Source organism: Arachis ipaensis, chromosome B8 (assembly GCF_059453495.1).
Source record: "Arachis ipaensis isolate K30076 ecotype BB chromosome B8, ASM5945349v1, whole genome shotgun sequence".
Taxonomy (NCBI): domain Eukaryota; kingdom Viridiplantae; phylum Streptophyta; class Magnoliopsida; order Fabales; family Fabaceae; genus Arachis; species Arachis ipaensis.
The window spans coordinates 22,319,847-22,335,349 of record NC_142443.1 but is presented as its reverse complement, the minus strand read 5'-3'; the positions used below and the strand labels follow the sequence as shown (position 1 = coordinate 22,335,349).

Below are 15,503 nucleotides of genomic sequence, written 5' to 3'. Positions count from 1 at the left end.
TTCTTACAAGAAGAAGAAGAATACGATGAGAAGTTTTAAGGAGTTTTTTTATTCTTGTTTCTTCGATTTTTCTTCTTTTTTTTCTTGGTTTTATTCTTCTCAAGAGAGTGAAACAAGAAAAATTATAACGAAAGAAAATAAGAAGAAGATGAATGAAAAAAAATAAACAAGAAGAAGAAAAAGCAATAGAAGGTGAGGAGGAAGAGTTTTGAATTTTGCAGAACAACGAAACTAAATGTACCTTAATTCACTCATAAATGAACTAAAATTATTCAGAATAAACTGAAAATTAAATTTAGAATGTAAACTCGTTTCAAAACAAGCACAAACCAAGTCCAACTTATTTAAATCTAGAATGAACCGAAATTATATTCAGAATGAACCAATAACGATAACGACGATACGTATTAGAAGAAGACGACAATGACGATAATGATAACGATGATGATCATGATGATAATGATGATGATAGAGGAGAATGATGAAAAGGAAGGAAGAGAAGAAATTCCAATGAAAAAAGAAGAAGAAAGAGGAGGAAAAGGAGAAGTAGGAAATAGTGGTGCTGGTGATGACAGTAATAAAAGTGAAAAATAATAAAGAAGAAGAAGAAGAAGCGCGTGACTCTAAATCACTTGGATAAACTTAAATGTTAAAATGATTATATCTTTAATAACACATACAGATTAAATTTTAAATTATCATATATAGTTACAAAAGAAATTACAAAAAAGTATCCATGATTTTAAAATCATTCTTACTTCTCAACATACACAAGTCTAGATCTCTTGCAGTACAAATAATATATTTAAGGTGGCTACTCTAATAAAGATTTTATGATTGTCATCATGTGAAGATATTTCATTTTAACCATTGGATGATAAATTGTAGGGTTTGATTTTTATTTGAAGTAAAAGTGTTATCTTTATTCAAAGTGTTGCTAAACAAATAAGTTACATTTTTTAAACAAAGATCATCATGAGAAGATGTTTTTGGCATCTTCATGGAAGTAATTGCCTATATCTAAATTTGGCTAACTGATGATTTTAGTAAACTACTACAAGAATTTTCATCTCCAGAATCTTCAACAGCACATTAGAAAAGAAATTTATAAAAGTAATGACCAAGAAACAATATAAAAATTAAAAATAGAAGTAAGAAAACAAAGTTGTTATGGTTTTGCTGCCTCTAGTGCTGAGAAGTGATTTTCCTGTGCCTCAGGACCAGCAGAGCCCCTAAAGAGCAAAATGGCCAAACTTCCAATTCCAAAATAGATGAAACATCCATAACAATGTGTCACATATGAACCAAAATCTGTTCCTACAATGCATTGCCACCCACTTCCATGACTCTTGTCAAATTCCTACAACATACAACATCATATAAAAATCATAAATGTCAAAAGCATTATTATTAAGCTAATAATTAACAAGGAAATAGTAGTAATAATTAATTTCATATATGCATGATAAAGTCAATTAACTCTCAAAATATATATATATTGGATTTCATTTCTAATTACTCCTTCCATCCACTAATAAAATAGCATTTGTTTGACAAAATTAGGACATTAAAAATTAATATATCTTGTCAATATATCGCCTTTTTTTTTTAATATGAACCTTTTTTAAATTTTGCTTCAACTTTTATATAAGCCCTTTTTTTTTTGTTTTAGCTTTATGCCAAATTTTTTTTTTTTTTTTAGAACTCAACAAGGATTGATGTCATAATATTATTTTTTTTTTAGTTTAAATTGAAATATATGAATTGATATATCTCTAACATATCTAACCATAAAGTTATGCATAGATGAAATACTAATGGAAGTGAGAGTTTTATTAATAATGAAGGGAGTTGAAGTAGTAAAGTTGATTTATTAATTATTACCTTCTTGATAAAGCGAGCAATCTCAATGGCGTCAGTGACATCAAAGGAATCAAGTGCCTTTGATGCTAAATCAAGTGCATCTTGCTGCATGGTTTTAAGCATGTCGGTCTCACCAATCACTGCCTTGCCTTCTAACATGGTGATGATATAGATTAACTATATATACAATTCAAAAGAAGCACAATGAGATCGATTAGCAGTGAGAGTGAGAATGAAGTGCTTGTAAATTAAAATGGATTGTAGATGTGGATTTAAAAAGGTAAGGTAGTGGTGGTGGAGAATTAATAGATTTCATGTCAAGAAGGGGTTGGTGCTAATGGATTAGCCACGTATATGGATTATATTGCATATGGACGTAAGCTTGGAGCTATTATGTGGAACATGCATGTAAGGATAAGTTTTTTACATGTACATGCTGATCTTAATTAGACTATGTTGTACAAATCAGAAATGAACACGTGTACTGTAATTTGTGGATTTGTCGGGTGAATTTTGTCTACTTCTCACTCTGGTCAATTTAATTAATATTATTCATACTAATTTTATGTAACTAAATTCTATACTTACAAACTTAACCATAATCTATAACTATATATATATATATATATATAATGAAAATTATAAACTTAATAATACTTTTAGATTACAAAAATTATTTACACACAACTCTTAATTATTAAAAGATAATTTATTCTACACTTTTTGTATTGTATTTTCTTTTACTTACAAAATCTTTGTTCATTGCTTATTAGATCAAGTTTGTCGCATTATTTGGAGTCTTTTGAGTGCTTCACAAAAATAAAAATAAAGAAGAGTGGATAAGATAATTACTAAAAATCCACGTGTTCCAATAGCAGAGAGAAAAAACAAGAAGTATTATAAGCTAAAGAATTTTAATATGGATTTTAGAAGTATGCTTTACCTGAAAATGGAGATTTTTGGTGTATATACAGGTGGATGGACGTTGCAGACATGCAGGCACATCATGCAGGTAATGTGCTGAGGTAGCACGCAACTAACGTGTTGGACACGTGGCAAAATCGCACGCAACACGCAGGTAACGTGTTGTCATGTGGCGCATTCGTTCAGCACGCAGGTAACGTGTTGCACACGTGGCAAAAGCTGGTTGGATGGCATTTCAACACACAGGTAACGTGTTGTACAAGTGGCAGACGTTGGTTGAATGGCAGTGCAACACGTAGCCTGTGAGGTGAGTCTTTTATCTATAAAAACCAAAGTTCGTAACCATTTTTCTTCATTGTGAGAGAAGTATTTTTCTCTTGGGTCGGTACGATGGAGGGCACAGCAAATATAGTGGTTTACCACAACGGTGAGATCGTACGAAATACGTATGAGGGTGTGAGCTTTGCGTGTGAGAATATGTTTTCGTTTGTGGTTTCGTACACTATAACGTTCGCGGAACTATAATACGGACTCTGTCAAAACATAGAGGCTGATATTGTAAAGAGGGTGACCAACATTCTCTACAAGAGTCCACTTGTCGTATTTAGCGGCCTTATACAGTTTGAGATTATGTCAATCTTCGACGAAACAAGTATTCAGCGGATGTTTTATATTCACCAGCAAACTCAGGTGCAACACCCGAGGATTGAGTTATACGTTGAGTTTGAACATATTGCTACGTGCAGATGAGGTTCAACATGACCCAGATGTGCAAGATGACAGAGTTGAGGCATACTTGGGAATGAACGATGATAGCGATGAGGAGTTCGAAGCTACGTACGAAGCCGGTGATGAGGACGAGGACGGGGATGGGGGAGGTGAGGCAGTGGCGAAAACTATAGTGGCTCCAGCCGCAGTTAGTCAACCGATGGACGTTCCACCTTTTATGCGTGGCTTGGATCTTAACGCCATGCATGCACCGGAGTTTTCCGAATATGCAAACATAGGTACGTGAGCAGTGTTGGTAGTATGTTTACTTGAAGTCGACTGCGTGCCTAATATTCGCCTGAGTCATAGATATCCATTTTTGGGTCCGTGGATGATGACTCCATCTACAACATAGAACATTATTCATATTGATGGTTTCAGTGGCTAAGAGAAGGGGGTTGAATCTTAGCCCCTTTTTCGCTTGCTAACACTTGCTGGATTCAGAGGAGACTTTTCTGTTTTTAGCTCGTCCCTAGCCACGAGACTTTTTGTTTTTGTCTCGTCACTTGGCACGAGACATTTTTGGTTTTTGCTCCTGTGCAGTAGAAAACAGAAATGGAGTAGGAAAGAAGGAATATTACACCCAGATATATCCTGGTTCGGCTGCTAAGTGCAGTGCAGCCTACATCCAATCTCCATCACAACAATGATGGAATTTCACTATAATCAAACAGATTACAAACTGTAAAGTGCTAACCCAACTTACAAGGGGATTCCCACAGAATCATGAAACACAACATAGATGAACAAAGGAACTCTAAGACATCTATGGCTTTTTCTTTTAATTTTGCACTCTCTGCCTTTTTCCGCTCTATGGCTTTTTCATTACAAACCTCACTGTTTGCCTTTTACCATGAGACTCAAGACATGACAAAATTAAACAGAAAAATTCAAAACAGAATACATTGAAGGAGAAGAGAAAAAACTGTTAGCTCAGGTAGCTCTGAGAACTCTGTGCCTTGCACTCTCAAATTTTCTCCTTGCTTCAAACAGTGGCTGTCCACCCTTAATATAGAAGAGGGGAGCCTCCACTTATTGAAGCCAAAAGCGAACCAACTTCTTCCTCCTTCAACAAAACCGGTTCGGCCACATAGAGAGAGAAGAGATAACCATGTATTAACCAACATGCAATTACCTCTAGTCCTTTCTTGATCATCACCCTTCATCAATCCGAGCTCTCCATCCTTGGCTTGCTCTCCAAGATGAAATTCTGGCCCTTGATGCTTCATGATGATGATGACTTCATCTGCTTCAATCTCTGCCTTCAACCATCACTTCGCCACTCTAGCTACTCCCTGTGGTGGTTGAGCAGAATCAAAGACAAGCCATGCTTCAAGAATCTCCCTTGCTGGCCGAGATCTTCTTCTTCCTTTTTGAGCATGCAAAGCTCAAGATAACCTCACCAAATCTAACCACATTTAGTAAGTATCTTAGCCACAGCTCACTTTTATTTTAGTATGTTTTCTTGCCATCATTGTGATGGTCTTTAGGCTTGCTTTCTCTCCATTTCGGTAGCTCACTTTTTCTTCCATGGCTGCCAATGTTTTCTGAGTAATGACCGAAGAGAGAAAGAGTTGTGAGAGAGAAGAGAGAGAAATTGAACATTAACTAATGTAAGATTGATAAAGCAAAATAAATGTTCACTTCTCTTTACTGAGTAACGTGTAGCTCAATGATGTCCATCAAATCAAGTCACTCATATTCTCTCTCATAGTTCCCATGCAACACATTGTAATTAAATGAATTTTGGAATCCATGTAATGTTTGAATCCTTGGATCCGTTGAAAGCAATTTTGCTTTCTTCCTTCTTTGGTTTCGGATCATGCATGAGGAACTCTTATAAAATATGGGCTTGATTGCAACAATATTTGATCTTGGCCCATTAATAACATTTGCTTTCCTGATAAAATTTGGAGCATGCATAAAACAAATGGAAAGCATGTAACCCACTTGGGCTTAGAGCAATCAAAATCATTTGGGCCCAAGTAACATTAAAACAACCATTATTTATTATCAAAACCAAGGCTGAATGTGAATTGGGCTAGCATCATTTTCTTTTTATTTCGGCCCAATAAGACTTGCAGCAAAATTATTTAATCAATATATGTTGAATGAAAAATTCAGATTAATAATTTTGCAATTAATTAATTTTAATAATGTTTAGTCATCACAAATATTAATTTAGAGTTTTCCAAACTCATCAATCTCCCCCTTGATGACAAACAATATTAAAATTGAAATGGAAAGAAATTTAAAGATAGAGTAAAGAATACTCCCTTTGAAGATTGAATTTCTCCCCCTTTCTAGATGTCACATGGCTCCCCCTTAATATATGCCATTTTTACTAAGGGAAGCACTAACCTGTAACATTTAAATCAAGCTTCAAGTAACAATGTTATTTAGCATATTTTATGATGCTAAATGCTTGATTTATGAGCAGTTTTAATTGATAATCAAAACTCATTTGATATCATAAACTGATTTACTACTCAAACATACACATATCAACAGAACACAAAACAATGTTGTTCAGAAAATTTCCAAATATTTTCCAGTCCAGATATCAGAGCAATGTCATTCAAAATAAGGAAAATATTTTTGAAACATATATTAGCACATCAAAACATGGCAAATGTTTAGATATCACAGTTTAAAAGAACTGCCAAAAATAAATTTTCAATTCAGCAGGTTTATCAAAAATGAACCAATCAGCCAGTTATCACAATAAATCAAACATCATAATAAACCAAATACCAAATGCAGTTCATACAGCAGGGATCATAATAGAACAAATGCATTCTTTGAACAAGGATAGTCATGAATTTTCAATTTGAAAATTTCAACCCTTGTCCCCTGTTTTTCCAGCCCCTGTTTTATTCCAATTTCAATTTTGGAATCTAAATTTCCTCCCCCTTTTGGCATCAAGGGGCATAAAAGACCTGCGACAAGAGACATGAGCAATACATAATATTTATAACAAAGCAGTAATTGTTCAGAGTATCATACGGCAGGGAGTATCAAGTCATGCCTTTACAAAAAAACAAAAGAAGGATTGAGCCTATTGTTGCCAATATCAAATAAAAGTAGAGAAATAGTCACTAATCATCAGAAACATTGAACTCAGAACCAGAATCATCTTCATAATCTCCTGTTCCCATTTCATCATCAAAAGTTTGAATCATGAAATCGACCCTTTCATAGCATTTCTTCCAGGCTTTCTCATTTGCATATGCCAGTTTCCGGGCAGCCTTGCTTGACTTAAGCATCAATTTGGACATATTGCGGAATTCACTGAGAGCCTCCCTGATGGATGCCGTGACCTTTGAGGGTTCAGGGTGGCTTTCCAAATCGCTTAGAGAGGGTTCGGAGGCAAAAGACTGTTTGCTTTTCTTGTTCGAAACTCCTCCTCCTTTAATCTGTGACACTTTGTTCTCAACAGATTCATTAGACAAATCAACCTTAAAATATTCAAATATACATGTAAGAAACATGCCATAAGGAAGATTAGCCTTTTTTGTGCTTCTTACTGCTTCCCACATATGACGTGTCATAATATAAGCAAATGAAATTGGAGTGGAAGTAATAAGAGCAAAGAGGATGATAGAATCAGAAACTGTTACTCTATGATGAGAACCACTTTGAGGAGTGATGATATGAGTGATGATACGGTGTAACAGAGAGTTCTCTGGGCCGAGGGATTTGTGAGTTGGGATTAATCCATCAAGCCCGGAGAGGTTGGCACAGATGTGTTGCATGACAGTTTGTTGAGTAACTCCCACTTGATCATCCCATTTATCAACCATATAAACCTTTGGTCCCTCATCTTCATACCCAAGAGCAGCACCAATGGTTTGAGGGGTGAAGGTTATGTAAACACGCTTGACGTAAGAGTGGATTGACCCACCAATCAAACGCATGTTTGCATAAAATTCCCGGACCAGCCCCGGGTATACCAATTTCTGAATGTGAGTCAGAGGAGTCCATTTCAGAGCATCAAACAGAGACGAAAAGTTTATTCCTTTGGTGGCAAGATTTGGAAGGTTCACCAAGTAAGAGGGGCAGAGATGGCGCTGCAGAAGAACTTCTTTGTGAAATTCATAGAATGCACATGAGTGGAAGCGAGAAGGATCAAAATGTGAATGAGTTTTGTGGAATTTGTTTTTGAACTCTAGAGATTCCAGATTGGGGGGTTCGCTTGTGTCATGCAGAGCAAAGGTTTTCTGTTTCTTTTGAGAGCTTTTTGCATGAGGGGTAGATCTTTTTGGTGGTGATGGAGGTGGAGTAGTATGTGATTCTTCTTCATCTTCTTCAATACTTGGTTGCTTGTTCTTCCCTGTCTTGCCTCTCCCTGAAGTTTTCTGAGCAATAACCTTTCGGCGCATGGTTTCGGTTTTCTTGGAGGGAGGTGAATGGGTGGAAGAGGAAGTAGAATGGAGATGAATATGGGTATGAGTTGGAGGAGAAGAAAATGGTGGATTTTTTGAAGTAGGGATTCGGCCACTTCACCTAACAGCGGTTTTCTTTTTCATGGTGGATGAATGATGGGTTGAATATGAAGGGGTGAGGGCCGAATGAGAGGAGGATGGAAGGAGGTTAGAGGTGCAATAAATGAGGATGGGAGAGAGAGAAGTTTAGGAAGTTAATGACCATAATGGCGCGGTTATTAACCAAGAGAAGGGAGTTTCAAAAGTTGAAAAAGGGAGTTTTCCTTGAATCAAGGGATTAGTTGGAAGGAAAAGATATGATTTGACAATATGTATCTTCCAACTAGATTTGAAAAGACAATCTAAGAGATTTTGTGATTTTATTTTTCAAGAAAGGAGTAACTAACTAAACTGCCATGGTGGGGTCAGAATTTATTAGGTGGGGCCCAGGAGAATTTAAATCTGTGTTGCCTCCCCCTTGAACAGAGCTCCTCCATCAAGCTTGCGTTTTTATCTCGTCCAAACCTACGAGACAAAACTGAACAGAGTTAAAAAATTCACAAATTTTCAATGAAACTTAAATCAAACATTCCCAAACTTTTTCTCAAGGTACAGAATCTGTCTTCACAGAGTGGTTTTGTAAAAATATCAGCAATTTGGTCTTCAGATTTTACAAATTGAATATCAATAGTTTCCTTTTGCACATGTTCTCTAATGAAATGATATTTAATTTCAATGTGCTTTGTTCTTGAGTGCAGAACAGGATTTTTTGAGATGTTTATAGCACTCATATTGTCACAAAATAAGGGTATACTATTGATTTTTAATTTGTAATCTTCTAATTGTGTTTTTAACCAAATTAGTTGAGTGCAACATGCAGATGCGGAAATGTATTCTGCTTCAGCTGTGGATAAAGCCACTGTGACTTGTTTCTTGCTTGACCACATATTGAGTGAGCTTCCAAGGAAGCAACACATGCCGGACGTGCTTCTTCTATCCACTCTATCTCCCGCATAATCTGCATCACAAAACCCTACTGCACAAAATTCATCAGATTTAGGATACCACAAGCCATAATCACAAGTTCCCTTAATGTATCTAATGATGCGTTTAACAGCCGTAAGATGGGATTCTTTTGGGTGAGATTGAAATCTTGAACATACACCCACACTTTGAACAATATCCGGTCTAGAGGAGGTAAGGTACATGAGTGAACCTATCATTCCTCTATACCTTGTTTCATCCACATCTTGACCATCATCATCCTTTTCAAGTTTTGTGTTGGGATGCATTGGTGTACTCATTGCTTTGGAATTTTCTAGGCCAAACTTTTTGATAAGTTCTTTTGCATACTTTCCTTGGTAAATAAAAGTACCACTAGGAGTTTGTTTAATTTGGAGGCCAAGAAAGAAGGTAAGCTCTCCCATTAAACTCATTTCAAACTCACTAGTCATGAGTTTTCCAAACTCTTCACACAAGGAAATGTTGGCCGATCCAAATACAATGTCATCAACATAAACTTGAACAAGAAGTATGTCATCATTAGATGCTTTGATAAATAAAGTAGTGTCGGTGGTACCCCTTTGAAATTGATTTTCCAACAAGAAGGCACTAAGCCTTTCATACCAAGCTCTTGGAGCTTGTCTAAGACCATAAAGAGCCTTAGTTAATTTGAAAACATGATTTGGAAACTCTTTTTGTTCAAAACCGGGGGGTTGTGCCACATACACTTCTCTATCAATAAAGCCATTGAGGAAAGCACACTTAACATCCATTTGAAATATTTTGAAACCTTTATGGGCGGCATAGGCAAGAAGCAATCTAATTGCTTCCATTCTAGCTACCGGAGCAAAAGACTCATCAAAATCTATACCCTCTTCTTGATCGTAACCTTGGGCCACTAATCTAGCCTTGTTACGAACAACTTGTCCATCCTCACCAAGTTTATTTTTAAATACCCACTTAGTACCGGTAACTTTCTTACCATCCGGATGAGGTATTAGTGTCCAAACCTCATTCTTGTCAAATTGAGCAAGCTCTTCTTGCATTGCTTTAACCCATGATGGATCCTCAAGAGCTTGTTTGACATTGTTGGGCTCTATTTGTGACAAGAGAGCAAGATTGCTAGGTTCGGCTTGCCTTTTGGTGGATGATCTTGTTGTTACACCATGAGAGGGATCACCAATGATGAAATCATGAGGATAACCCCTCATAGATTTCCATTCTCTAGGCTTTCGGATGGGTGTAGTACTTTGATGATCTTCTGGTGGTCTCACTGTTTCAGTTGCTCGTGCCTGTTCAGGAGACAAAATGGAAATGTCTCCTCCAATCTGACGAGACAAAACCGGGCTGACAGATTCTTCACTTTGAACAGATTTGGGGTTTTCTTTACTTGTTCCAGCCTCTTCACAATCTGAATCAATATCCTTCACAATACTGGGAATTAAGTTAGAATCACAAAAAGTAACATGTATGGATTCCTCTATTGTCCTATGCTCCTTGAGATAAACTCTATAGGCCTTGCTTGTGGTGGAATATCCAACAAACATTCCTTCATAGGATTTTGGATCAAACTTTCCAAGGTTTTCTTTATTATTAAGCACAAAACATTTGCATCCAAAAACATGAAAATACTTAAGATTTGGAGGGGTTCCTTTCCATAGCTCATAAGGTGTTTTCTTTAACCCTTTTCTAATGATTGTTCTATTCAAAATATAACATGCTGTGTTCACAGCTTCAGCCCATAAGAATTTAGGAATTTCACTTTCACATAACATAGCCCTAGTCATTTCTTGAAGGCTTCTATTCCTTCTTTCAACCACCCCATTTTGTTGGGGGGTTCTAGGGCATGAAAAATTATGAGAGATCCCTAAGTCATCACAGAATTTTTCAAAATCTTGATTTTCAAATTCTCTTCCATGATCACTTCTTAAATGGGCAATTTTCAAATCCTTTTCATTTTGAATTTTCTTACAAAGGGTGGAAAAGGCATGAAAGGCATCATTCTTATGAGCAAGGAAAAGTACCCAACCAAATCTAGAGTAATCATCTACCACCACAAGACCATAATGTTTACCTCCTAAACTTTGAGTTCTAGTAGGACCAAAAAGATCAATATGTAACATTTCCAATGGCCGTTTGGTTGAGATTCCATCTTTTGATTTAAAAGAGGATTTTACTTGTTTGCCTAATTGACAAGCGTCACAAGTAAGATCCTTATCAAACTTGATGTTTGGGATCCCTCTAACCAAATTTCTTTTAACTAGCTTAGAAATTTGATACATGCTAGCATGTCCCAACTTTCTATGCCAAAGCCATTTTTCAGATTCAAAAGATGTGAAGCATGTTACATTTTGTTCCTTTAAATCCTCAAGAGTTAATCCATACACATTGTTGCATCTTTTAGCTTCAAGAAGAACATTCCCAGATTTTTCACACACAACTAAACAAACAGATTTCTTAAAGATAACTTCAAAACCCAAATCACAAAGTTGACTAACACTAAGCAAATTATGTTTCAAGCCATGTACAAGGAGAACATCATTTATACAAGAAGAAAAGTTTTTACCAACTTTCCCAACAGCCACAATTTTTCCTTTTGCATCATCCCCGAAAGTGACAAGTCCTCCATCATAGTCATCAAGCTTTATGAAGAAGGTTGCCTTTCCGGTCATATGCCTAGAGCATCCGCTGTCCATATACCACATATTTTCCTTCCTTTTGGATGCTAGGCACACCTACAAAACAATGCTCAAGTAACCTTAGGTATCCAAATCTTTTTGGATCCTTTTACGTTAAACCATCTTCTATGTCCTAAGCCATTGTAATCAAAAACAATTTTATAAACCTTGTCACCAACCATTCTTTCACCGAAAAAGCATTGAATGGGAAAGTGTCCATTCCGATTGCATATTCGCCTGAGTCATAGATATCCATTTTTGGGTCCGTGGATGATGACTCCATCTACAACATAGAACATTATTCATATTGATGGTTTCAGTGGCTAAGAGAAGGGGGGTTGAATCTTAGCCCCTTTTTCGCTTGCTAACACTTGCTGGATTCAGAGGAGACTTTTCTGTTTTTAGCTCGTCCCTAGCCACGAGACTTTTTGTTTTTGTCTCGTCACTTGGCACGAGACATTTTTGGTTTTTGCTCCTGTGCAGTAGAAAACAGAAATGGAGTAGGAAAGAAGGAATATTACACCCAGATATATCCTGATTCGGCTGCTAAGTGCAGTGCAGCCTACATCCAGTCTCCATCACAACAATGATGGAATTTCACTATAATCAAACAGATTACAAACTGTAAAGTGCTAACCCAACTTACAAGGGGATTCCCACAGAATCATGAAACACAACATAGATGAACAAAGGAACTCTAAGACATCTATGGCTTTTTCTTTTAATTTTGCACTCTCTGCCTTTTTCCGCTCTATGGCTTTTTCATTACAAACCTCACTGTTTGCCTTTTACCATGAGACTCAAGACATGACAAAATTAAACAGAAAAATTCAAAACAGAATACATTGAAGGAGAAGAGAAAAAACTGTTAGCTCAGGTAGCTCTGAGAACTCTGTGCCTTGCACTCTCAAATTTTCTCCTTGCTTCAAACAGTGGCTGTCCACCCTTAATATAGAAGAGGGGAGCCTCCACTTATTGAAGCCAAAAGCGAACCAACTTCTTCCTCCTTCAACAAAACCGGTTCGGCCACATAGAGAGAGAAGAGATAACCATGTATTAACCAACATGCAATTACCTCTAGTCCTTTCTTGATCATCACCCTTCATCAATCCGAGCTCTCCATCCTTGGCTTGCTCTCCAAGATGAAATTCTGGCCCTTGATGCTTCATGATGATGATGACTTCATCTGCTTCAATCTCTGCCTTCAACCATCACTTCGCCACTCTAGCTACTCCCTGTGGTGGTTGAGCAGAATCAAAGACAAGCCATGCTTCAAGAATCTCCCTTACTGGCCGAGATCTTCTTCTTCCTTTTTGAGCATGCAAAGCTCAAGATAACCTCACCAAATCTAACCACATTTGGTAAGTATCTTAGCCACAACTCACTTTTATTTTAGTATGTTTTCTTGCCATCATTGTGATGGTCTTTAGGCTTGCTTTCTCTCCATTTCGGTAGCTCACTTTTTCTTCCATGGCTGCCAATGTTTTCTGAGTAATGACCGAAGAGAGAAAGAGTTGTGAGAGAGAAGAGAGAGAAATTGAACATTAACTAATGTAAGATTGATAAAGCAAAATAAATGTTCACTTCCCTTTACTGAGTAACGTGTAGCTCAATGATGTCCATCAAATCAAAGTCACTCATATTCTCTCTCATAGTTCCCATGCAACACATTGTAATAAAATGAATTTTGGAATCCATCTAATGTTTGAATCCTTGGATCCGTTGAAAGCAATTTTGCTTTCTTCCTTCTTTGGTTTCGGATCATGCATGAGGAACTCTTATAAAATATGGGCTTGATTGCAACAATATTTGATCTTGGCCCATTAATAACATTTGCTTTCCTGATAAAATTTGGAGCATGCATAAAACAAATGGAAATCATGTAACCCACTTGGGCTTAGAGCAATCAAAATCATTTGGGCCCAAGTAACATTAAAACAACCATTATTTATTATCAAAACCAAGGCTGAATGTGAATTGGGCTAGCATCATTTTCTTTTTATTTCGGCCCAATAAGACCTGCAGCAAAATTATTTAATCAATATATGTTGAATGAAAAATTCAGATTAATAATTTTGCAATTAATTAATTTTAATAATGTTTAGTCATCACAAATATTAATTTAGAGTTTTCCAAACTCATCACATATAGTTTGAATTACATATTTCCAATAAACCATAAATAACATACAAGTCAAATTCCAATAAAATAATGACGGTTACCTGCGTGCCACCGGTATCTTAGCCGGCGCAAGCTGGTGTGGGGGAATGGGCGCCAGTCACGGCATACGCTCCCATACCCAAGCAAATAACAAATCAAGTGGCTCATCCATCTCCTTACAATCGTACCGTGATGCATGACACAGTGACCTATAAAGGTGCGCGAGACAAGCTGACCCCAACTGTAATTGCCGATCTGATCAAAATTCTGGAGTAGTGGTAGATATTTCGCGTGGGCATATGACGTCGACTTATCCGTGACAGAAGATAATGACGCCTAACATAGCGCATAACAGACTCTCATGTGTCCAAAGGTTGTGTGTCTCTAATATGGCGAACCCATGAAAGATTTATGTAGCTCTTGGAGGAACTGCTCACTTGGGGCTCGCTGCCGAATATTGCGAGGCTTTGGGTGCCCAAGAAATCGTGACTGCTATCGGTCCAACCAGTCACAACCTCTCCGTCGATCGGTAGGCCGAATAAGTGTAACACGTCCTCCAGTGCACTGTAACCTCACCCACTGGCATGACAAACGTATATGTCTTCGGCCGCTACCTTTCAACAAGAGCAGCTAGCATCGCAGAATGTCCTCTGATCACTCCAATTCTCGAGAGCTGGTAGAATCATGTGGTTCGTAAGGCATCGTCAATCGTCGGATGCCACGTCTCTGGCTGGTCAAGCTTACGGGATAGAAGATTCCTATTAACCTGGTAAAATTCAACTACAGAAAAAATTAATTTAATAAATAGCAAAAAAAAAATAAATTAATAACTTTTTTAACAGAAAATAAAATAAATAATAATGAAACAAATTCGAATATCTTATTATTCACATTTATAACATCATCATTTTATTAATTAAAACAGAAAATAAAATAAAAATAATATTAAAACACAGAACAACATATAATTATATATTATTGATTAGCAAAATTTATGTTCATAATCCTAATACTGATGTGGAAACAAAAAATAAAATAAAAAACCACATGAAATTCGAATTTTTATTCATAAATATTTTTATTATTTTTTAATTTAATCATTAATATTTACATAACATAACAATAACCAGAATATTATACTAAAAATTTACAAAAAAAATACTTATCTTATTTATTAATTTAAAAATTAACAAAAAAATCATATTCTAATAAAGAATAAAAAGAATAATATTCATTAATTTTAATAGTTATTAAAAATATAAAATATTATATTTTAATAAATAATAAAAAATATATACATACTAACAACACAAAAATAGAAAAAAACTGCATAAAATTAATTTTAAAAAAAATTATTATTAATTATATTATTTATGTATATTAATATTTAACAGTACATTTAGAATAATATTATCCAAATAAATAATAACAAATTATTAAACTAATATTAACCAAGTAAATACTAATAAATTAATAAAAAATACCAAACTTACATAATTAGATGTTCCAAATAATTGATAACATGATCTTCAAGAGACGTATAATTACGTACCATTATAAATATACTAATCTCAGTCACTCTCAACCTTAAAACTAATTCAAAACATTCAAAAACCCTAAACCCCACCACTCCTTTGTCACTCTCAACAGAAAAGAATAAAAGCAACCCAGCCCCACCACTCTT

At 35.9% G+C, this 15,503-nt stretch overlaps 1 protein-coding gene across 1 annotated transcript; it reads right to left on the bottom strand.

Annotated features, from left to right (window-relative positions):
- Positions 1 to 973: 973 nt before the first annotated feature.
- On the bottom strand, positions 974 to 2,177 carry LOC107611907 (Dynein light chain type 1 family protein). Its single transcript, XM_016313778.3, has 2 exons — positions 1,885 to 2,177; positions 974 to 1,360 (listed from the first exon to the last, which is right to left on the bottom strand). The coding sequence occupies exons 1-2, from the start codon at positions 2,020 to 2,022 to the stop codon at positions 1,169 to 1,171; spliced, it is 330 nt and encodes a 109-aa protein (XP_016169264.1). The 5' UTR covers positions 2,023 to 2,177; the 3' UTR covers positions 974 to 1,168.
- Positions 2,178 to 15,503: the final 13,326 nt, after the last annotated feature.

Coding starts and splice junctions, on each gene's coding strand:
- LOC107611907 (XM_016313778.3), bottom strand. CDS start 2,022: ATGTTAGAAGGCAAGGCAGTGATTGGTGAGACCGACATGCTTAAAACC. Junction 1,361..1,884: donor TTGCTCGCTTTATCAAGAAG/GTAATAATTAAT, acceptor TGTATGTTGTAG/GAATTTGACAAGAGTCATGG.